The sequence below is a fragment of the Pristis pectinata genome, chromosome 8 (genome assembly GCF_009764475.1).
Source record: "Pristis pectinata isolate sPriPec2 chromosome 8, sPriPec2.1.pri, whole genome shotgun sequence".
In the NCBI taxonomy this organism is placed as follows: Eukaryota; Metazoa; Chordata; class Chondrichthyes; order Rhinopristiformes; family Pristidae; genus Pristis; species Pristis pectinata.
This window is the reverse complement of record NC_067412.1, coordinates 17,812,012-17,834,517: the sequence shown is the minus strand read 5'-3', so window position 1 is coordinate 17,834,517 and position 22,506 is coordinate 17,812,012. Positions and strand designations below refer to the sequence as shown.

General features: G+C 38.7%; 1 protein-coding gene across 2 annotated transcripts in view; it reads left to right on the top strand.

Moving 5' to 3' along the window:
- snx29 (sorting nexin 29) overlaps window positions 1-22,506 on the top strand; it is a 423,313-nt gene that overhangs the window by 69,336 nt on the left and 331,471 nt on the right. For both annotated transcript variants that reach the window (XM_052021671.1, XM_052021672.1), the window contains exons 12-13: window positions 12,933-12,996; window positions 21,719-21,847. In XM_052021671.1, coding sequence (XP_051877631.1) covers window positions 12,933-12,996; window positions 21,719-21,847 — 193 coding nt within the window. The remainder of the gene's footprint in view (window positions 1-12,932; window positions 12,997-21,718; window positions 21,848-22,506) is intronic.

The following is a 22,506-nucleotide window of genomic DNA, read 5'->3' as shown; positions in this document are numbered from 1 at the left end:
AAGATCTGAAAATGGGGACTAAACTCAAGTTCCACCAAGTGGCAGTGACCCTGTACACTTTAGGGATATGCACTACCTACAGTTGACATCTCAAGGAACTGGAGAACTTGCACCAAAGCTGTCTCTGGAAAATCCAACAAATCCTTAAATGGGATAGATGGATAAATGTCATCATCCTCTCCAAGCACAGCATACCCGACCTTGTGGCTCTGGTTGTGCCTAGCTAGTTCTAGTGGGCAGATCACATTGTCTGCAGGCCTGACTCGGAAACAAGTACTCAGTTCTGTTTTTTCATGGCAAGAACTTTCTAGGATGTCAGAGAAATGCTTCAATGACATTCTCAGAGTCTCCTTGAAAAATGGTAACATCATCACTGACTTGTGGAAATCACTGGCACTTGACCCTTCAGAATAGAGAAGGGAGCATCTGGGAAGATAATGAATATATCGAGTCTCTGTGATGGGAGCATCTGGAGGCCAAGTGCATACAGCAGAAAGAGCACACGCTATCCTGAACAACCCACTTACTTGGCCCATTAAGTAACAGCTGCCCACCTGTGGTTAAGTCTGTAGCTTCCACATACATCTGTTTAGCCACAGAGCCGCAGAATAGTGGTGGCAGAAATTCATCTTCAACTCTGAGGGATTGCCTCTGACGAAAAAGAAAAGACATAAAGGACATGCAATAATCATCAAAAGAAATTACCATAATGCCCCTGAACTCACTATCGAGAACAATAAGATTAACTTCTGATGGCTGAGCAATTGTGAGACTTCTTTGACACAGTAAAAGCAATGTTGACATCCTTTTGCCTGTGGAAAATGGTTGATATTGCAGTCGAATACCTCGATGGCTTGCAAACTCCCATGTGATTAAATAATACAGTCTTAGATTTGCATGATGGACAACAGAGATTGAAAGTGCATGGGTCATAATTGGATTGATACTGAGCTTCAAGCTATTGAAGCCAATTACTGTTATGGACTTTGATGCTCTTAAAGAGACGATTTCACCACTTGTTCTGATCATTTATCAGGGTTTTCTATGGAGATAGTCTCAATTCCACATGCCTTGATAGGAACTTGATAGCAAAGTTTTGGGGCATCTTCTACTTCGCTCCAGTAGCTCTGCATGTAGCTTGTGCTTCAGAATGTGACTACCTTTCACTCGCCTCAGATAACCAAACAGGGGCAATCATCTCTGTTTGTATTGGGCTGTCATGCTTGGTAAATTTGTCTTTGAAGAATCTCTGTGATTTGAAACTGGGTATGCAATGCAAGTAGCATAGATGGAAGTTGCTTAATCTTTTCTCCTGGTTTGCCAAAGTTGTCCATGTTTGCCCAGCATCTATGATAGCGCTAAGTATGCAAGTTTTATTTACTGGCATTTCAATGGTCTCTTGAAGGTGGTAGCAACCATTCCAAAGTGAACATGCAGTGAAAGGTTGCTGGTCAAGAAAACTGCGGAGAGCAAAATCCACCATCCTATACCAACCCAATTTTTAACCAAAGCATTCGACACTGTCAACAGAGCTGGCTTATTTGCATTCCCGGAAGATAGGATACCCACTAATCCCTTTTACTCTTGTCTGCTCTTAATACTACAAAATAAAGACAACTGTTTACTCTGGGATGTTCTTGCCCCTATGCTCTTTGCAGTTGCCTCTCTGCTTATGAAATGCATGTTTAAAGATGTGGAAAGTAGAGTGAATCAATGTGCAAGAGAAACTCTAAACTGTCATGACTTAAGGTGAAGATTAAAGAGAGGGAAAGGTGCTGATCAGGAAGCTTTTCTTTGCTGATGATATTGCCCTTTTAATACATAAAGACAGGAGCACAAGGATTGCTCTTTGGGCACCTGTCAGGCATTTGCCTACACCATGAGCATAAAGAAAGGACTTGTATTGGGACAGAGAGTTTCATGGGATCCACTTGAAACCTTAAGTGAGACCCTGGTAGAGGAAGGTCAGTTAAATGGGTTGGCCCTGTTTGGGCATGAATCCAGTATTCATGATGTTGTTGCAGAACCATCATCAATCTTCGTATTTCATGGATTGAGAAATGCCTATCCTATTGTGCATTTATTCCATTTCCCTCTCCTTCCCACATCTACTCCCCTGAAGTCAAGTTCCCTGGTAGATTTCCTTAGGTGGGTTGTAGAGGCTGATGCTAGCAGTCTTTCTACCATCCAGCTGAAATGAGCTAACACTCTTGCAACTTGTTATTGAATACATAAATTTACTGAGCAACTCAGGAGTATTGTACTTATTAACTTGATTGAAATGTAGCATATCAGATGCAATGCATGTTAATTTAATCCTGTTTTGACGGTTCTGTCTCCATCATGGTAATGCTTAGATCCCCATTACTATTACTAGTTCAGATTTGGCTGACATAAAAAAGTAGTTAAAATGGATTTATATTGTAATGCCTTCTCAAATCTGAATAGTCCAGTGACAATTAGGTTGATTCATTTGAATGCTAAGATGATACCACTTGAACTTTATCATAATTTGGTTGGCCGTTCTGGGACTGAGGTGAAGCGTCAACTTCTCTCATTTCTTTGTTTCAGAAATGAGTGTCATCTTCTTACCTTGAAAATGAAATAGATTGTAGACTGTACTTCAAAGTAACTCTATGCCAAGTTCTTTGCTATTTCTATGGTGTATGATCTTTGGCTTGTAAGTTTATTAGATCACCTCCCAGTAAGCATCTGCTACTGCTGGTTAATTGGAGCTGAAGAAGGGTATCCTCGGAGCACTCTGCTTTGAAAGGAATTTTTCATTTGTCATTCCTGTGGTTAAGTATTTAGCCATCATTAAACACCTACATCCCAGAGACTAGTAGATTTTCATTGAGGCAATCCAGTGTGCAATTATGTTCTATTTCTCTTGGTTTTAGTTTGTGTTTGTTCCAGCAATGCTTGTTACTGACTCAGCTGCTTTTCCGTTGAGTATGTTTTTTATGATGAGTTCCCCGGTTTCCCGAAGTCAAGGAGTGTACTTCCTGTGAGTGTTCTATAATTTGACTTGAATGTTTATTTAATTCTTGTAATGTAGCACAAAAATATAATTTGCAAAGCATGATCTCCAAACTATAGAGCAGCAGGAAGGTTTATGCCCACAATTCTCTGAAATTTGAAATCAGTTTTGCATACAGTAAACTGCAGCCAAGTCTAATTCTTGGCTCTTGTAATCAGTGATTTATTTCTCTATTATTTTGTAAGAATTAACAGAGAGACAAGGCAACAGTGGAGCAAATATATTCATCAACAACAGTGTTATTCTGATAGGTTTAGTTTAGATTGGATATATTGACGAAGACGGAATTGAAATGGCAAAAAATTGGTACCGAATGGCACAGCTATGCCTTTCTATCTGTGTGGTACTGAAGAACTAGGAATGGGAGCAGGCCACTTGGGCACTTGCACATTCTCTGTTATTGAGTAAGATTGCGGCTGATCTTTTACTTTGGGGCCACTTTCCTGCATGATCCCCATACTCCATTTCCCCTATATTGGAAAAATTGATCAATTTCTTTCTTGTATATACTCAGCAACTGAACCTCCGCAGCATTCTTAGCTGGAATGTTCGTCCCAAAAATTCACTACAAAGTGGGCAAGGAGATTTCTTCTAATGTCAGTCCCGAATGGCTGATTCCTTATTTGACACTGTGACAGGTCACCCAATCTGTGTTTGTTTTCTCCAGAGGATAGGAAACTGCATTAGGAATATCAAGTGAGAAGAAGTACAAAAAATAAATCACTGGGAGGACAGCTGGGGCCCCTGGGTGATGGAAAGGGAAGAGGCAAAAGGTAGGTGTGGCATTTCCTGCACTTGCATAGGAAAGTGCCCTAAGATGAGGAGTGGTTGGGGGAGACGGAAGAGCAGCCCGGTGAGTTGAGAGGGAATGGAACCTTCGAAAAGCTGAAAGGAGAAATGTGTTAACTGGTGGTGGAATCTCATTGAAGGTGGCAGAAAATGTGAAGAATGATCTGATGAGTTCAGTAGCTGATAGAGTGGGAGGTGATGACTGGGGCAATTCTATTCTTCCTCTGTCCAGGAGGAGAGGGTTCCTTCCAGTTGAAGCAATGATGCAGTGTACTGCATTCAATGTTCATAATTTGATCTCCTCTTGGTTGGGTTACTGCTTTGTGATGTACCAGCGTTCAGTCCACAGTGGTGACCCCCAAGCTTCCTACCACTGCCACTTAAATTTTCCATCCCACTCCCATTCTGTCCTATCTCTTTGTGGCCTCCTGCAATGTTACTGTGAAACCCAATGCAAGGTTGAGGAACAGCACCTCATCTTCTGACATGACACGGTGCATTCCTTCTGACTTGATATTGACTTAATTTCTCTGTGTCAAAATGGACCAATGATATTGGCTTAGTTTTTCTCTGTCCATTAGCATAGCCTGACCTGCTTGGCATATTCTGCATCCCAGCATTTCTCAACTCTTACATTTTTTTTTGTCTGTGTTCTATTCCATACCTGCTTTTATGAACGAGAGATCATATTCTCTCACCCTAATTACCTCTGATTAGAAGATCTCATTTATCTGACCTCACCTTATCAGAGGTATTCCCTATGTTCTAGCCATTCCTCCTTCATCCTCCCTGTAGCTTGATAATAACAACTTCTCTCTCCTGAGTTCTGCTGAGTTCTGACCTGCTGAGCATTTTCAGCATTTTCTGTTTTAATCTCTGGGTAAATAAGTATCCAGTTCATTTAGACTATGTGAACATATTTCTTCGTTATTTATCAGATTCTTACAGCTCTTTGTTGAAGGAATTTATTTATTGCCTTGTTCTTCTTAGTTGAGAATCCACTTTCACTTTTATTTATAGATTATATTTATAGATTATCCCAGGGCACCAATGCTCAATACAAGAGGTCATGGCTTTAAAGTAATGGGTGGGAAGTTCAAGGGAGATATCAGAGGCAGGTTTTTTACCCAGAGAGTGGTTGGGGCATGGAATGCGCTGCCTGGGGCGGTGGTGGAGGCAGGTACATTGGTCAAATTCAAGAGGTTACTAGATAAGCATATGGACGAATTTAAAATAGGGGGATATGTGGGAGGAAGGGCTTAGATAGTCTTAGGCGAGGTTTAAAGGTCGGCACCACATTGTGGGCCGAAGGGCCTGTATTGTGCTGTACTGTTCTATGTTCTATTTCTATGAGAGATCAGGAAACTCTGCATCAAGTTTTGCTTATGGCTTTTTTTTATACTCATTTCTTTCCAGTCTTGGTTCACTGTGTAATTCAACCACTTGCTTTAATTTCTCCTTCTGTGCTTGTTGTTGAAATGTGGAAGTTGGGTGAGCTGGAAGTCTGATGCTCCCATTTGATCTCCCATTTTGTGCCTAGACTTGTCACTGAATTCAATGGTACATGCTGAAGATGAACTTTACATCCCACCTCTTGGCTTTAAGCCATTGGGGATTGTGCTATAGTTGGTGAGCCTATTTATTAGAATAAGGTTGTCTATTTTATTTCTATTTTGTTATTCTTTTACTTTTTCTTAAATTTCTTCATATCTTTCTTTCTCTTTTACTTTTACTTTCTTTTTACTTTTTTCTTTTACTTTTACTTTTACTTTTTACTTTTACTTTTGGTTTTTTCCTTTTACTTTTGTTTTTCATTTTTACCTTTCACTTTTTGTTAAATATTTTTAGTTTCAAATTTTATTTTTAATTTTTTTTAACTTTTTACATTTTTTAAGTATATTCAGAAAGTTTTAAAATTTCTTTATCAAAGATAAATGTTCAAAAGCCTCTTTTTGAAAAGGCTGATGAGATGCCTATTGGGTGAAAACAGTCAGCTCGTTGAGCACTTTGCATAATGGAAAATGAAATTTGGGTAGTTGCATTTGGGAAGTGATATTTTTCCAAGTTATATCGATGGAGACTGTTCTTACAGACAATTTAACAATTGACCTATGGTGCCAAATGCAAACTTCTTTGTCTTTGTGCAATAATTAAAATTTAACGATGTTAATCCAATTTTAAACACAAGTGCAATAATTTCTTCTCAATGGTTACTTGCAGCGATCTTAAGCTTGCAGGGTTTGGATGTGATTTCTCCTTTTAATATTAGATGACAAACTTAATGCTATCTGTCACTGTATTAATGTTCATAGGAATGTTAAATTAAGTATTTACATTCTATAATCTGTTTTTGTCTTGCATTATATACTTCCCCACAACACAGGTTGACAAATACTTATATTGCACTGAATCATTTGAGTGATTCAGTTCCCCAACATTGACAACAACTTGTTGCAGCATTATTTTCTTGTGCTGTAAATCTAAACTTTTTGACATCTGTCTGATGTTGCCTGAATAAAATGATGCTTTTTGTTAAACCACAAATGCTTTATGGCTGGAAATGTAAAAAAAAACATGCTTACCAACACTAGGATGCTGGAGGAACTCAGCAGGCCGGGCAGTATCCGTGGAGAAAAGCAGGCGGTCAATGTTTTGGGTCAGGACCCTTATCAGTCCTCGGCCTCTTCCTCTGCCGGGAGAATTCCAAGGGCAAGCTGGAGGGACATCACCTCATTTTCCGTCTTGAAACCTTGCATCCTAATGGCATGAACATTGAATTCTCCCACTTTAAGTAATCCCCACTCCCCTTCACCTCATTTCCCCCCCCCCCACCATGCTGCTTCTCTTCTTCCCTTTCCTAGCTTCTCTCTCTCTTTTTTTTCCTCCCCTTTTTTTCCTTTCTCTCCTTGCTTTTGACCCATGCCCCGGTGGATCTGCTCTGCCCTCCTCCCCCACACTTGCCTATCACTATCCTTTACCTATCATCTACCTATCACCACCTTGTGCCCACCCTGCCTCCCCTCTTTTGTCCACCTATTACTGCTCTGCTTTCCCCTCCTATATACTGGGCTTCTCCTTTTCCTATCTTCAGTCCTGAAGAAGGATCCTGACCTGAAACGTTGATCACCTGCTTTTCTCTATGGTTGCTGCCTGGCCTGCTGAGTTCCTCCAGCATCGTAGTGTTTTTCATCTAGATTCCAGCATCTGCAATCCTTTGTTTCTCCATGCTTACCAACAGTTTGAAAGAGTTGGCTTCAGTTCCTCATTCGTAAATAAGGATATAATTGTAAATCAAGTTATTTCACATTACTGCATTAATGTTAAAGATATTCAAGCGGTGTATCATATCTATGCAACAGTAAGAGAGCTTTCGTTATTTCTTGGTTTACTGTGACCAGGGTTTTGACCTGAGCAATAACAGGATTTAAGTCTTTGCTTGATAGGCTTAACTTTTGATGTGACATTGTCAAAACTAGATGTCACAGCAATATGTTGTAGTTAAGCTTGATTTTGAATGGGAATACCATTCATGGTGTTCAATCCACAGTGGTCAGGTGCGTAAGTTTGATTTACTTTTTGGTCCAAGGAAGCATAGCAGGGTATCCCAGTAGTTGGTGAGCAGAATCTCACTGGTTTGAATCTTTTTCATTTTATTGAGTGTTCAAGAGGAGATTGGTGTTTTTGTGTATGAATTACTAAAAGTTGGCAGGTCTTTGAGAGTGGCAATTTGGGCTTTATTGCAGAGGGGTTTGGTTTGGCAAAAAGAAAGTTTTGTTCACAATTCTACAGGATTTTGGTGAGGCCATGCATTGTGCATAGTTTTGGTTCCCTCACCAGAGAACAGATATTAGAAGCAGTCAAAAAGAATAGAGACTAAACATGTTGTGCCAGTGTCCTTTGGATTGTAGAAGAATGAGGCATGATTTAGTGAAACATAGATGATTCTAAGAAGGCATGACAGGGTAGATGTTGAGATGTTTTCACTGGTGGGCGGGTCCAAATTGAGTGGATAGTAAAGAGCTAGCTCTTAAACTCTAGTTTTGTGGAATTTTTTTTTCTCTCGCAGAAGGTTCTGTAATAAATCTCTGGAATTTTCTGCCCTAGAGATATTTGAAGTGAAGGTCGATAATTTTTTGAAAGATAAAGGAATTTAAGGGTTTGGGGATCTGGCACAGAAGAGGATTCAAGGCCTGGGATAGAAAAGCCATGATGATATTGAATGGTGGGGTGGGCTTGCGGGTCCAGGAGGCCGCCTCCTGCTCTTGATTTCTTGTGCAAATTAGCTAAGGAATGCATATCCTATAAGTGACTTTACTACATAATTTATCCTTTGTGATACAGTCATCTAAAGCTTGTTTCAGGTTTTAACAAGGGCTTTGGCTATAATAAGATTGAGAGATTTTGTTTATTCCTGTTCACAAATATTGCTATTTGTACTCCAAAGCTTCTCTTTTACAGTAAGCTCTGTCCAAGAACTACCTGTCTCCTAACCAGTGCATAGTTTGTTTCAGCAGTGTGGTCAAAATGAATCTCTCCACAATATGTTTGCAAAATATGGCTGTCATTTTCTGGAATGATGTTTACTATAATTTTGTGAAATGTTGATTATATTGCCCATTTAGAGAGAACTGCAAATACTTCTGTCTTGTGCAATGGGAATCGTGTGATGTGGATGGAAATTGCATGTAGACTGACAGGTGAAATTTACAAAAAGTGACTATTGGGTAGGAGGGAAGATAATATGTGCTAAAAGAATTGCTTTGGAAAATAGGGTCAAGAAACTTGAGAATGTTTAAGTAGAATTAATTCATGGTGCATGTTTGCCTGCAGCTATTCATTTGTCATTGGAATAAATGTGGATTTGTTTCAGACAGTTTAAGATATTGTTCAAGTAGCCACTGATTTAATTTGCTAATGATTTCAGAAATAGTAAGAGCAGGGTTCTTTTTAAATATTAAAACAAACTTTGTATTTGTCTTGTAATCTGAAAATGGATTAGATTTTCCCAATTAAATAGCATTTCAGTTTTTTAAAATTCATTGTTTCAGAATCTTGTGTTTAAACTATAGGTTAGAATGAAGAAAACTGAATTGTGACCTTGCTTTCCTGCAGACTGATGTGTGAATATACAAAAGCAATTTTGTCTGTAAGATTGACAGCATAGGTTATTGTAGATATGTGCCAATGAATGGCACATATTTAGATTTCCCAGGATGATGGCATTAATGCCTTAATGCATTGAGAGAATGCAAGCTTTTCCTGTTCAGCACTTTGTTCCACGATTAACCAGAGACTTGCTTTCTGATGCTTCTCTTATATACATTGTAATTCACTTCTGACTGTGCAAGAAGGAGGGAATAGATCAAAAAATTTGCCAGGGAAGGGGTGTTACTGAATAAAGAAAATGAATATTCTGATTTTATTTGAATAGCTTTATGCTTGATGGTTTCCACAGCAATAAATGAATATTTTAATTTCTTCAGCCTTTTTAATATTCCTTCTCTCTCAAAAAAGATAGACAAATATTAACAAAAACAGTAATTAACAGTATTAACAAAAATCAAATAAATTAGCCTTTATTGATGACTTGTGACATTATTTTTTTCAAACATTCTGAAACACCTTTACTGATAAGTATTCTGGTGAAAAAATTATGGGGTGAGTTTAAAAAAAACAAGAATGAATATTTTACATCAAAGACCCTTCAGAATTGGAAAAGTGAGAAAACAAGCATGCTTTAAGCTACAGAGGTCAGTGTGGGTGGGACAGGGTGAGGTGCGGTGGGGTGTGCAGAGCGAACAGATGGAACCTCACTAACGGTGTGCAGAGTAATGTTATTAAGGTAACAATCACTTAAAAAAAAAACAGGCAGTTAGACACAGAAGAGAAAGAAGCAAATGAAAACAGAAAGGTACAGCTATATCTGTGTAGAAGAAATAAAGAGAAAGTGTGGTCACCCAAGATTGTTAAATTCACATTGAGTATTGAAAACTGCAGCATCTTCAAATGGAAGAAGCGCTCCTGTTCCTTGAGCTTACATTAGCACCATTGAACAATGAAGGAGGCCAAAGACAAAGAAATCAGAAGGAGTGGCGACAGATATTTAAATTGACAAGCAACTGAATGCTCAGAGTCACCCTGTGGATTGAACGGACGTATTCTACAAAGTGGACGTCCAATCTGTATGTGGTTTCTGCAATTTCGAGGAGACAATATTGTGAGCTCTGAATGGAGTACACTAAATTGGAAGTCCTGCAAGTGAAGGGAGTCACAACTATTGGTCCATGGGAAATTGTAAAATGAGAGGGTAGAGGGAACATGTGGCTGATGGTGGAATCCTTTTTATTTGACACAAATCATGGAGGCTAATCCATTGACTGTGAAGACTGGTGGGGTGGCAGATGAGGACAAGAGTAACCCATCACTGATCTGACTGGGAGGAGAGTTGGTGGAAGCGGAAGTGCGGGAATTCGAGGAGACATGATTGAGAGTCTGTCAACTATGGGATGGTTAAGTGAAAAGAAAGACACTGTAAAGGCACTGGTATGGAAAACTCTCATCATCATCATCAATGCAACTGTGTCAGAGATGAAGAAACTGGGATAATGGAATGGAGTCCTTACTGGAAGTAGTGTTGTTGAGATAACTCTGGGAGTTGGTGGGTCATAATGGACATTAACCTTTTGCCTGAGATGGATTAGAACTGCCATGGAAGGAATGAGTAAAATGTAGCCCATGTGAAGGTGAGAGCAAAATGGAAAATGGCAGCAAAGGTAATGAAACTTTCAAGTTCTGTATGAGTGCAGGAAGAAGTACCATCAGTACAATGGAAAAAGTAGTTGAGGAGGGAGCCCTGAATAGGACAGAAACTAGGATTGTTTTCCATATCTTACAAAGAGAGAGACTTCCAGCATTTTCTATTTTTGTTTTGGATTTTGAGCATCTGCAATTTTTGCTTCAAAATTAAATTGTTTGGATAGAACAGCATCATTCCAAGGAAGAACATCGGAGCTGCCATCCTCTGAAGAAACAGAGTTCAAGTTTATTATGACATCTGTGTCCTGGAGTGCATCTGAGACTCCTCAGGGGTTGAAAGCTTAATGCTCTGCATATGCTAAATCTACTGTAGCTAGATGACAGGGCACATCAGGAAGACAGCTGTCTCTGTCTGTATTAACTGGAACAAGTGAAAGTGGAGATTATGCTTGGTTACAATTGATAATAAATTTGCTTTTTTTTGTTTGATTAAATAGCACTTTTTTGGTCTCTCAAAAGCAATAATTCTGGTTTTATGAGACAGCTTACCATCTCTGGTGATCTTCTGACCCAATTAACATTTTGTTAATTAAAAGAGGCTTTTGTTGAAAAAGCATAATTTGAAATTAAAGTCCTATTTAGTATTATTCATGACATTAAGGTTGATTTCAATTGTTTGTGCATGTACCTGTTATAGTCCTTTGTTTTATTTCCACTTTAAGTGTTGCTTTTATTTTGAGAGCTCCTTTATTGAGACAGAAAATTTTTCTGAAATTATGGAGCACTGAGATTTTAGAGAAAATACAAATGAAATCATGGTCTCTAGTGCGGTCCTCAATTTAAATATAGATGTGGCAATAATTAGATTTTATTTCTAATGTAAAATAAAATATCTTTCTATAAGTAATATTTTACATTTTGTCCTTGCCTTCCAAATTGGTACTTATGCCCATATATATTACTTAATTTAATTCTGCTGAACTGTCTCATGTCCATTTATTACTCATTTCCGCAGTTACTTATATACTCTTAAATGTTAATATGCTCTTTCCTTAAGTTACCAAATTTGGTTATGTATTCCATATCTTCACAGCTCACTATTTTAAAAAAATTCTCCCGTCTCTATGCTTAACATCAATTTAATGTAATGTTCTGGTCCTGGTACTCCCTATTATTCAAACTGGGCTGTTTCTACTAAATGTTATCCCTTCAGACATGCCACTATGAAATCACTTGATGATCTCCTCTTGTCCCACAAAAGCAGCTTAAATTTTTCATGTGTTTATATTTGCGTTTCCTCACATCAGTTATCATTCTGATAAACCTGCAGTGGATCCCCAATGTCCTTCCTTTATTGTATTATGCAAAACTCCACATGATTCCAGTTGTTGTCTTATGCAGGGTCTGCAGGTTAGATCCCAACCTCTTGCCATAAAACAGAACATCAGAAGAGTTTCCTTTACTGTCTTGATACATTTGAGGTACTGCTTTTAATGTTTTCGTAACTTGACCTTCCAATTCTGTCGACACAAGAAAGTCTGCAGATGGAAAATCTGGAGCAATGCACAAATTGCTGGAGGAACTCAGCGGGGCAGGCAGCATCTACGGAGGGAAACAGACAGTTGATATTTCAGGTCGAGACCCTTTATGTGCATTGCTTCCAAATCTTTCAACTCTTTTGTATTGCTCAGCTTTCATCTTTCCATTTTTTTTAGGAAAAAAATACTTAACTAATGTGAACTAATACTAAATGACATTTCCAAACAATTTTCCCATTCTACCATCTTGGTCATTCTCTTGATAGTTCACTTGCTTTCTGGAATTATTTAATCCATCTCCATTTTAAATATTTTTTGCAAATGTTATCGCCATTCTTCCAAGCCATATCCAAATCACTGACGTGCCCCGCAAATGGAAGTGTCACCAGAACAAAGTCTGTGGAATCCACAACTCACTTCCAGCCATTCTGAAGACCTGCCGTTAATTTCAAAAATCTTTCCTTATGTTGTCTGGTTGTTCTTCCCTTTCTTGATACTGCCCTTAAATTTTATACAGCTAATTTTCCCTAGCTTAGTATCTTCTCAAAGGCTTTTCAAATTATTTTTTTCCTAATCTAGACACTGAGTAATTTCATCTTTTAAGTTTCTAAAAATTTCCTGTCATGAAATATTAAATTAACTCGCTCTATTTCATTGGAAAATGGGTAATAAATTTGCCTCCATGCACATCAATACCTTGGAATATACAGTATACAGTATCTTGCTCAAAATTTTTTGAGAGGAAATGTTTATTTTTGCATCAGCTACATTGTCAATAATGGTTGTTAACTGAAGGTTTGCTTCCTCAGATGAACTACGACAAGCTATTGTAGCCATGATGAACAGAAAAGATGAACTGGATGAGCAAAACAGGTATTGTTCCCTGCAATTCTAAGTATACGTAGAATCCAAAGGAATGTAGTAATTAGTGACTTCTGTAAATTAACTGAAATACTAGAGATATTTAGTGCAAAGCTCAATTTTCTGTTTATTTTATCCACTTATGATTTTTTTTGTCAATTTTACTTTAACCATATTTTATGCATGTGAGCTGATTTACTTATAGTAATTTGATCCACTGATAATTCTTTTAGCCCTCCTTCAGAGACCTCATTCTGAGATCTTTTCGTTATGTTCGAATAGTTGATGCTTCCCATGTAATGAGAGATCTAAATTGATATATGCTCAGCCACTGCAAAGAGAGATTGCAGATGTACTTAAAGGCAGTGAAAAGCTGAACATTTTGTTCTATTTGTTCCTGTGGGGAAAACTAAAAGCCTGTGAGTAATTGTAGGAAAACCTATCGCAGGTGAATGAGGATATTAGTAAGTAATTTGCCTAAAGGAGAGGTGTCTAAAGTGTAGAATACTCAAATGCTGAGAGCTTATCATGAGGGTTAATTTTAAGGCTGCCAGAATTCTTTGGTGCCCCACCTATTTCATAATTCCTCATACTTCAATGCAGATGAATACGAGGTCATCAATTCTATATTAAAAGCTAATAGGTCCAAGTACTATTTAAATAATAAAAGCTAGCAACGATGGAGTTCTAAACACATCTATGAATCCTTATTAAGGATGCAATAATAAAGAAGTAATTATGGGACAAGTAATAGAGATACTGGACTAATGATCCTGGGGCATTCAAATTCCATTAATGCAGCTGGGAAATTTGTATTCAATTAATTAAATAAAGAAATGGAATAAAATATCTTATACCTGTTGTGGTGACTATGAAGCTACTGAGTTGTTGATTAAAAAGCCATCTTGTCGACTTTGTCTGATGACTCCATTTGGTCTGGCAAATGGAGTCTGGCCCTGGACCCACAGCAAAGTGGTTGATTCTTAACTGCGGTTTGAAATGGCCATACAACTCACTTAGGTCAATGGAAATTAGGGAATAGACAATAAATGCTGGATTTGTGAGTGACACCCAGATCCCATGAATGAATAATCATTAAATATACCATAAATGTAAATATCGGACACCAAAATGTAGTAGCTGGTTTCCAAATAAAATCATGAAAAATGCAATGGTAGTCTTTATTATTTGGAAGACTAGATTATAAACATGGAGAAGTTTTGTAACAGGAATACAAATCTCTGGTTAGACCACACCTAAAGTACTATATAAATCTCTGGGCACTGTAATTCAAAAAAAAAGTACTGTCTTTGGTTGAATGCAGTGTAGGTTCAGCAGGGTTTCTGAAATTAGATAATGTGAAATGACTTGGAAGCTTCCAATTATGTAAAGTTGAGGGTGATTTGTTTGTCGTTTTAAGATTTTGAAGATTACTGGTGGAGGGAGTAGAAAGCAACAACAATTAAGAATTCTCCTGTTTGGTGGGAAAATGGTTTAGTAGTGGCTCATAGATTGGATGGTGTTCCATTTTAATATAACTCTGTGCACTGAATCTTATCCGAGGTAGCAGTGGGTGGTTCAATGGCCATCTTTGGCTCTAGAATCGGAGGCATTATTAGAAATGATCAGCCAGTGTTCCCGCCCACAGTCCATTAATGCCACTGATGGGAGAGATGAGGATAAGAGATTTAAACCTAAAATCAGAGCCAGGCAATTCACCATAGAAGTTACAAAGCACTTACTTATGCAGAAGGTAGAAACGTGAAATTAAAAGCAGTTGATAAATTTTGCTCAATTTTATATCTGATGTAGATACAAAAACAAATGGAATCAAAGCAGAGGCATAAGTGTTATGATCTCTTCAAATGATAACTTCAAAGACTGAATATACTTCTCCTGTTCAGTGATCTTTTGTCCTGTCACTTGTCAATTGAGTCAAGAGAGGGATGATTAAATCCTACCTAATACTGCCCTAATCCTAGTGTAAATATAGAAGAGTCATTAACAAATCCATTGGGGAATTCCAGAGAAACATCACAACTCAAAGAGATGGCAAACACAAGGAATGTGTTGAGGAGAATAGAATTAAGGGAAAACTACAAAAGAAAGAAAGAAGGATGTGCTGAATTAGTTCAGTGAAATCTTATGGTGAAGTTTCACGTGGAGCATTAATACATGGACAATTTAGTATGACTCTCTCATTTCTATGCTGCTGATTCAATTGTAGTGCAGTGTGAAGTTTTTATCAGAGGTTACTGGATAGTAAATGTGAATAGGAACTCTGGCAGATTTTTATTTGCCTTTTGATTCCAGAGCCAATGAGAGCAATTGAACCACCCACTGCCATTTGGAATAATAGTCTAATTTAGCAGAGATAGGGGAGTTAATCTTTGACTTGCAAGGCCATAACTGATCGAAGTTGCATTTAATTATGCGTGGAATTCAAACTTTTATTTAACATCGGGATTAACTTGCAGTTAACTTCAGGTTCTCCCCAGTTTATGTACACCTGACTTATGTACGGCCTGTACATATGTATAAGTGTTTGGGAGACTGGCTGGATGGATTTGCTGGCTGCTGCAGGCATCTTCTGCCATGTGGAGATTCAGTTTTTGGCCCTATTTCCAACTAACGAACTGTTCGGGTTGTGAACACTTTGCAGGAATGGAATCCTGTTGTAACCTGGGGAGTGCCTGAACGGACTGTTTAGAGCCTGTTAATTGTGCTCAGTTCATTGAATAAGTTCTGTAATCTGCAAATTATAAAATCTTTTGTATTCTTGTTTTGAATGCAACTTTTGAAGTTAGCATTATCCCTTCTGAAAAATTAACTGAAATTTATTACATTTTCAGCTTTTTTTTAAGGCACAGCTTGAAAATAAGTATTTAAGCAGTAACTTGGAAATGGTGATGATGCTTGCTTGCTGTCTGCTCTCTGCTTTCCTATCATATGCTACCAGTTATACATTGGAGACTTACTGAAGCACATGAAGTTTTATGTACCTTTTACATAATATGCAAAGGGATTGCAGTAGACCATGGCATATTGGAACACGTTTAAATGGTTTTCCATTTATACAGGAAGAGTGTTATAAAGTGTATTGAAATTTTGTGTTTGACAGGCAAATAGAAAGCAGGATTTTAACTAGATTAAGGTGCACTGCAGAATTGCACTGTGATTTCATATAGAGTTACATTTAATTTGGTCAAATCCAAATGAACTGTTCTTGCTGTGGCATTTTTAACCCTTTGAGTACTGAGTGTCTTGCAGTTCTACTTCATAACTCCAGAAAAATCCTTGTTTTATTTCTCATGCTTTGAACTAATATGTGGAACTATAACATAATTAACTTGCATTTCCCAGTGATTTTTATTACTTAGGCTCTCTGCCAATTAAGTGCTATTCTGACTGGACTCAATTTTACACCCTACATAAAAGTGAGTTCTTTCAAACTTCTGCATTCTATGTTCTGCCTAGAATTGGTTCCCTTCACCCATGACCTCTGTGATCACTGCCCTCTCCTCCATCCCTAACTCTGTCCTTCACATGTCTGCCCTTGATTTCATCCCAAAGCACTCTGCCTGCACTCTTGATAAGGTCATATGCCTGTTTTTCTTAAAAAGAAACAAAGCTTTGAGAGTAGATGGTATCCCTGTTGATGTTCTAAAACTTGGCAGCAAGGAGCAGTTGTAATAAATCCACAATGTCATTGTCCACATCTGGGAAGAGGAGGGTTACGTCAGGGGACCTCAGAGAAACGACTCCTTGAACGACTTCAAGGTATCTCGAGCTGGTTCTCCCCACTATCTGTCACAGGGAATGTCCTTACCAAGATTCTCCTCAATCACCTCTTCCCAGTGGCTGAAGATCTGCTTCTGAAATTGCGATATGGATTCTGTCCATCTGAAGACATAATGGATGTGGTCTTCACCACACCACAGCTCAAAGAGAAATGAAAGGAGCTGGAGAGATCAAGAAACACCCTGGAGCATGCTCTTCTAATGTAGCTGTCCACAGAAATTTATTTCCATTTTGTATTTGTCTCAGGGTAGCATAGAAGCCATGATATCAAGAACATAAGAAATAGGAGCAGGAGTAGGCCATCTGGCCTGTCAAGCCTGTTCTACCATTGAATAAGATTATGACTAATCTGGCTGTGGACTCAGCTGCACCTTCCTGCCTTTTCCCCATCACCTTTAATTCCCCTACTATGCAAATATCTATCTGACTGTGTCTTAAACATAGTTAAAGAGGCAGCTCTACTGCTTCCCTGGGCAGAGAATTTCACAGGTTCACTACTCTCTGGGAAAAGCCGTTCCTCCTCATCTTCGTCCTAAGTCTACTCCTCCAAATTTTGAGGCTATGTCCCCTAGTTCCTGTCTCACTTACCAGTGGAAACAACTTTCCTGCCTCCATCTTATCTATCCTTTCCATAATTTTATGTTTTGATAAGATCCCCTCTCTTTTTCAATCTTTTTATTAGTTTTCAAATTAATACAGATTAATATATAACATCAATGTTTGTACATGTAATACAAAGAGATCAGGAGAACAATCGTGGCATAGATAATCACAAAGAACATTAAAATACAAAAAAAATCTGTAGATCCCACGATCTCTTAGTAAATGAATATAATATAAAAGAAAGGAAAGAAAAAGATTGATAAGATCCCCTCTCATTCTTCTGAATTCCAGTGAGCACAGTCCCAGGCTACTGAAACTCTCCGCAGAGACAAACCCCCTCATCTCTGGAATCAACCTGGTGAACCTTCTCTGCACCGCCTCTAAAGCCAGTATATTTTTTCTCAAGTAAGAAGACCAGAACTGCACACATTACTCCAGGTGCACCCTCACCAGTGCCCTGTACAGTTGCAGCATAAGCTCCCTGCTCTTAAATTCAATCCCTCTAGCAATGAAGGCCAACATTCCATTTGTCTTCTTGATAACCTGTTGCACCTGCAAACCAACTTTTTGGGATTCATGCACAAGCACTCCCAAGACCCTCTGCATAACAACATGCCGCAATCTTTCACCATTTAAATAATGGTGAAAACTGTTATGGATCCTAACCATTGGAACCATAACAGAGCCAATCTTAGTGAATATCACCTTCAATTAAGGCTGTGTCAATGCCCTGACACATTTTTTTTTTCAATTTTACCTGCTACAGTGCTCCACATCACATTCAATGAGCTTTTCACTGAAGTGGAACTAATCTGCAGGACTATAGGGAAACTGAAGAATTATTGAACCTACACTTCAGAACCAAGAAATGAACTGTAGTGCATGGATGCCTATTTCATTAGTACACCAATGGATGCTGAACTCCAGGTCATTGTTGACTCTTTCACCTTTCCCTCAGTGTTAGCAAAACAAAAGTGCTGGTCATTGACTTCAGGAAAGGGGGTGGTGTACGTGCACCTGTCTACATCAATGGTCCTGAGGTCTAGAAGCTTGGAGTGAACATCACCAATAGCCTGTCCTGGTCCAACCACGTAGATGCCATGGCCAAGAAAGCTCACCAGTGCCTCTACTTCCTCAGAAGGGTAAAGAAATTTGGTTTGTCCTCTTTGACACTCACCAATTTTTTATTGATGCATCATAGAAAGCGTCCTATCTGGATGCATCATGGCTTGGTATGGAAACTGCTCTGCCCGGGACCACAAGACACTGCAGAGATTTGTGGACACAGCCCAGCGCATCACGGAAACCAGCCTCCCCTCCATGGACTCTTGTCTATACCTCTTGCTGCCTTGGTGAAGCAGCCAGCATAATCAAAGATCACGCTCACCTGGGTCATTCTCTCTTCTCTCCTCTCCCATCAGGCAGAAGATACAGGAGCCTGAGGGCACATACCACCAGGCTCAAGGACAGCTTCTATCCCACGGTGATAAGACTAATGAACAGTTACCTAATACGATGAGATGGACTCTTGACCTTACAATCTACCTTGTTTGACCTTGCACCTTTATTGTCTACCTGCAATGCACTTCCCTGTAGCTGTGACACTTTACTCTGTTATTGTTTTTACTCTGTACTACCTCAATGTATCTGCACTGTGTAATGAATTGATCTGTACGAACGGTATGCAAGACAAGTTTTTCACTGTACCTCGATACAAGTGACAATAATAAACCAATACCAATAGAAAGGGCCTCACACTCAACATCAACAAGACAAAAGTCCTCTGCCAACTTGTCCTCACCATATAACACTGCCTTCTGATAATGGAGAGTTCATGGCAAGACCTTGGAAAATGTAGACCACTTTCTATCACTTGGGAGCCACTTTTCTTTGAAGGAAGATATCGATGATGAAATTTTACCACTGCCTTAAGTATGTCAGCTCAGCCTTTGGCAAACTGAAGTAAAGGTTGTTAGAAGATCTCAAATCTGGCACAAAATAATAAGCAGCTAGGATCTCTGCTTTCCAATATTCTTCTGAGAATTAGACTATCCCCAGCAGACATCACAAGATACTGGAAAAGTACCATCGATACCATCTTTGCAACATCCTCCAAATTCACTGGAAGGATAGGCGAATCAAAGTCAGTATCCTCTCCCCCTTTAGAGTTGTCAGTGTTGAGATACTAATTACTCTCAGTGGGCTTTGTTGGGCAAGTCACTTGGTTCACATGCCCAACAGCAGACGGCTGAAACAGATTCTTTACTCCATACTATGCCATGGGATTACCCAAAGAGTCTTAGGAAAAGACTCGAGGATGTTCTGAAAGCCTCCTTGATAAAAGGCAACATCCCCACTGATTCTCAGAATCCCCTGGCCCATGACTAATCAAAGTGGAGAAGGGATATTTGGAGTGGCATTGAGAACATAGAGTCCATGCTTCAAAACCCCATAGTGCATGGAAACTCAGCAAAATGGTTGAAGGAGTGCACCAATGCACGAATATCAACCCACCCATCCCATCAGATATCTCATAACCCACGTGTCCAAGAGTGTGCGGTCTCCACATTGGCCTAATCCATCACCTTTGAAATGACAGAACTTGAGTTCTTGCTCCTCTTGTTGCATGTCTCTTGCATCCCTTCTTTCACCCTATCATTTGTGGCTTTGTCTTCAGCTGTATCAGCCCCAAGCTATGAAGGTCCCTCCCTTTTCACCCCCTTTCTTGGTTTGAAGTACTGTTCAAAACTATCAATTTGAACAAGTATTTGGCCATCCGTTTGAATTTATTCTGCTTTGCGTTTGTCTCAACCTGTTTGACTAGTCTCTTTGACATCATTTACAGCATTAGAAGTGCTTCAGTGTAGCACTTTTAGACTCCTTGTACTGTTGTCAGGAAGGTTGGCTGGGTGGTCCTAAATTTAAAGGAAATGGTTGAATGGAATAGAAAAAACATAATGAGTAGACGCACGAGTTTAGAAAAGGCAGAAGTAGCACAGAGACAGATGAGAGACAGGAAAGGAGCACTAATTTGGGGAGAGAGTGCATTAGGGTATTTTAGCTTAGGGTAATTATTGCATGGTGGAGAAGGAGTGAACAGAGACTGTGGTTTAAAAAAACAAAATGCTAGAGGAACTCGGTGGATCAAGCAGCATCTGTGCAGCAAAAAGAAAGTTGATGTTTGGGGTTGAGACCCTGCATCAGGACTGTGGTGGTCACCTTCACCTTAACTGCAATTAGGGATGGGTAGTAAAACCTGTCCTTGCCAGCTATAACACATCCTGAAAAATCAATAAAAGATCTTCTTGTTGGTGACAAAGGAATGTGTGAAGTATTCACACTTGGTGGTTCATAGAGTGGGAGAAGTCCTGATATGCTTTTTAAAAAGGCATATCTTCCTTTTTACTTCTTCCTTCCAGTGTGAGCCAAGAATATAGTGCATTTACAGAAGAGGAGAACTTGAAGGTCAAGCCACATCTGAAATTAGATGTGTAAGCCCGTATGTCAGCTGAACTTGCTCAAATTTGGGAACGATAGGGATGGTGGACAACAAACATTTGTGGGTACAAAACTGGAAATAAGAAAGATTTAAGGAAACTGTTAAGCAGTTTAACAAGGTACAAAAGGTACTGTGGCCAAAGTCTAGACACTCCAGTGTTAGAAAGTGCAGCATAGAATGAGTTGGAGGAGAAATTTTTCCATGAGTGGACTTCTGAAAGAAGCAAGATTTAAGAAGGGCCGGGGACGTAACATGAGGTTGGAGAAATCTCTGTCAGCAATTGAGACTGTAAGATCCGAGAATGCATAGGAGATGGCAGAGATGAGGAATAAATGTTTAGTGGGACTCAGAGTAGGATGGTTTAAATTAACTGATGTATTGAAATTGCCTAACTAGTTGCTTGTTGCAGAAGCTACCAGATGAAAGTTGGAAGGAAGTGTGGGAGAGAATTAAGTGAAGTTTTAGGGCTGCAGGATGCCAGAGACATTTTTTTGTTTGAGCTGATAATGGTATTTTTAAAAATCTATTAACTTCTATTTTGCTTGAGTCTAGAAATTAAGTAACTTTAAACTTTTATTTTGCCCACCGAGAAAAACTAGAGTAGAGAATAAAGCATGTTATTCAATCTCTGATAAATATTTCTATAAGAGATACAAAGTACCTTAAATCTTGCTGTTCTATTTTATATTAAAAATACTGCTTATTGTAGGCATGAGGAATCAAGGATTTGTGGAAATTTTAAAGCCATTTCAAAGTTTTATAGCTTTACATTTTCCACACCAGATTGTTTTGAAGGTCTGGTTTAACAGATGGTAAATCCTTTATTTCCAGATCACTGCGAAACTTACTTGATGGTGAGATGGAACATTCTGCAGCACTCAGGCAAGAAATTGACAACCAGAAAAAGAAACTGGCAGAGCAAGAAGAACGACATGCTGCCAAGATTCAGGCATTGGCAAGGTAGGAGAAAGGTGATCACTTACAGAATGGGTGGAGAAGCACGGTGCATCGGTTATCGTTCCATAAGGGCTATTGGGATATGTGCAAGCAAGGATTTTTGATATTATATTTGTTTCTAGTATGTGGCTTGGATATGAGACATTTTGCTAAATGCAGAAAGTGGGAAGAACAAAAAAGTTTCCCTTAAACATATTTGCTTATGTTGAACAATTGTTGGAGTCATTGTGTTAAAGCACATTTTAAAAAGTATGCCATGTTACCCATTTTAATGTTGGTTTACAGAATAGCTGTAAAGGTCTAATGTGCATTTTCCTGTTTGTCATACTTTTATTACATTTTTCTGAGAGAGTAGATATCTTTTTCAAATACTTACTACATAGTTACTGTGGTTGTAGTTTGTATTTGAAGTATTATAGCCTTCTATAAAGTTCAGAAAGTATATTGAAGTACTTGCTGTTCTTAGAAAATACAAGTGAATTACCTTATGAAAGTTATTTAAACAAATGATCTGAGTATTCTCAGCTGTGTCATATTATTGGTTTGAAATAGAGTGATGGAGGCATTTTAATTTCAGAAGACTGATGAGGTTGTCTTGGTTGAGCTGTTGTCACGAACCAGCAACAAAAGAAACACACTGAGCATGATTCAGTGTTAAAAAC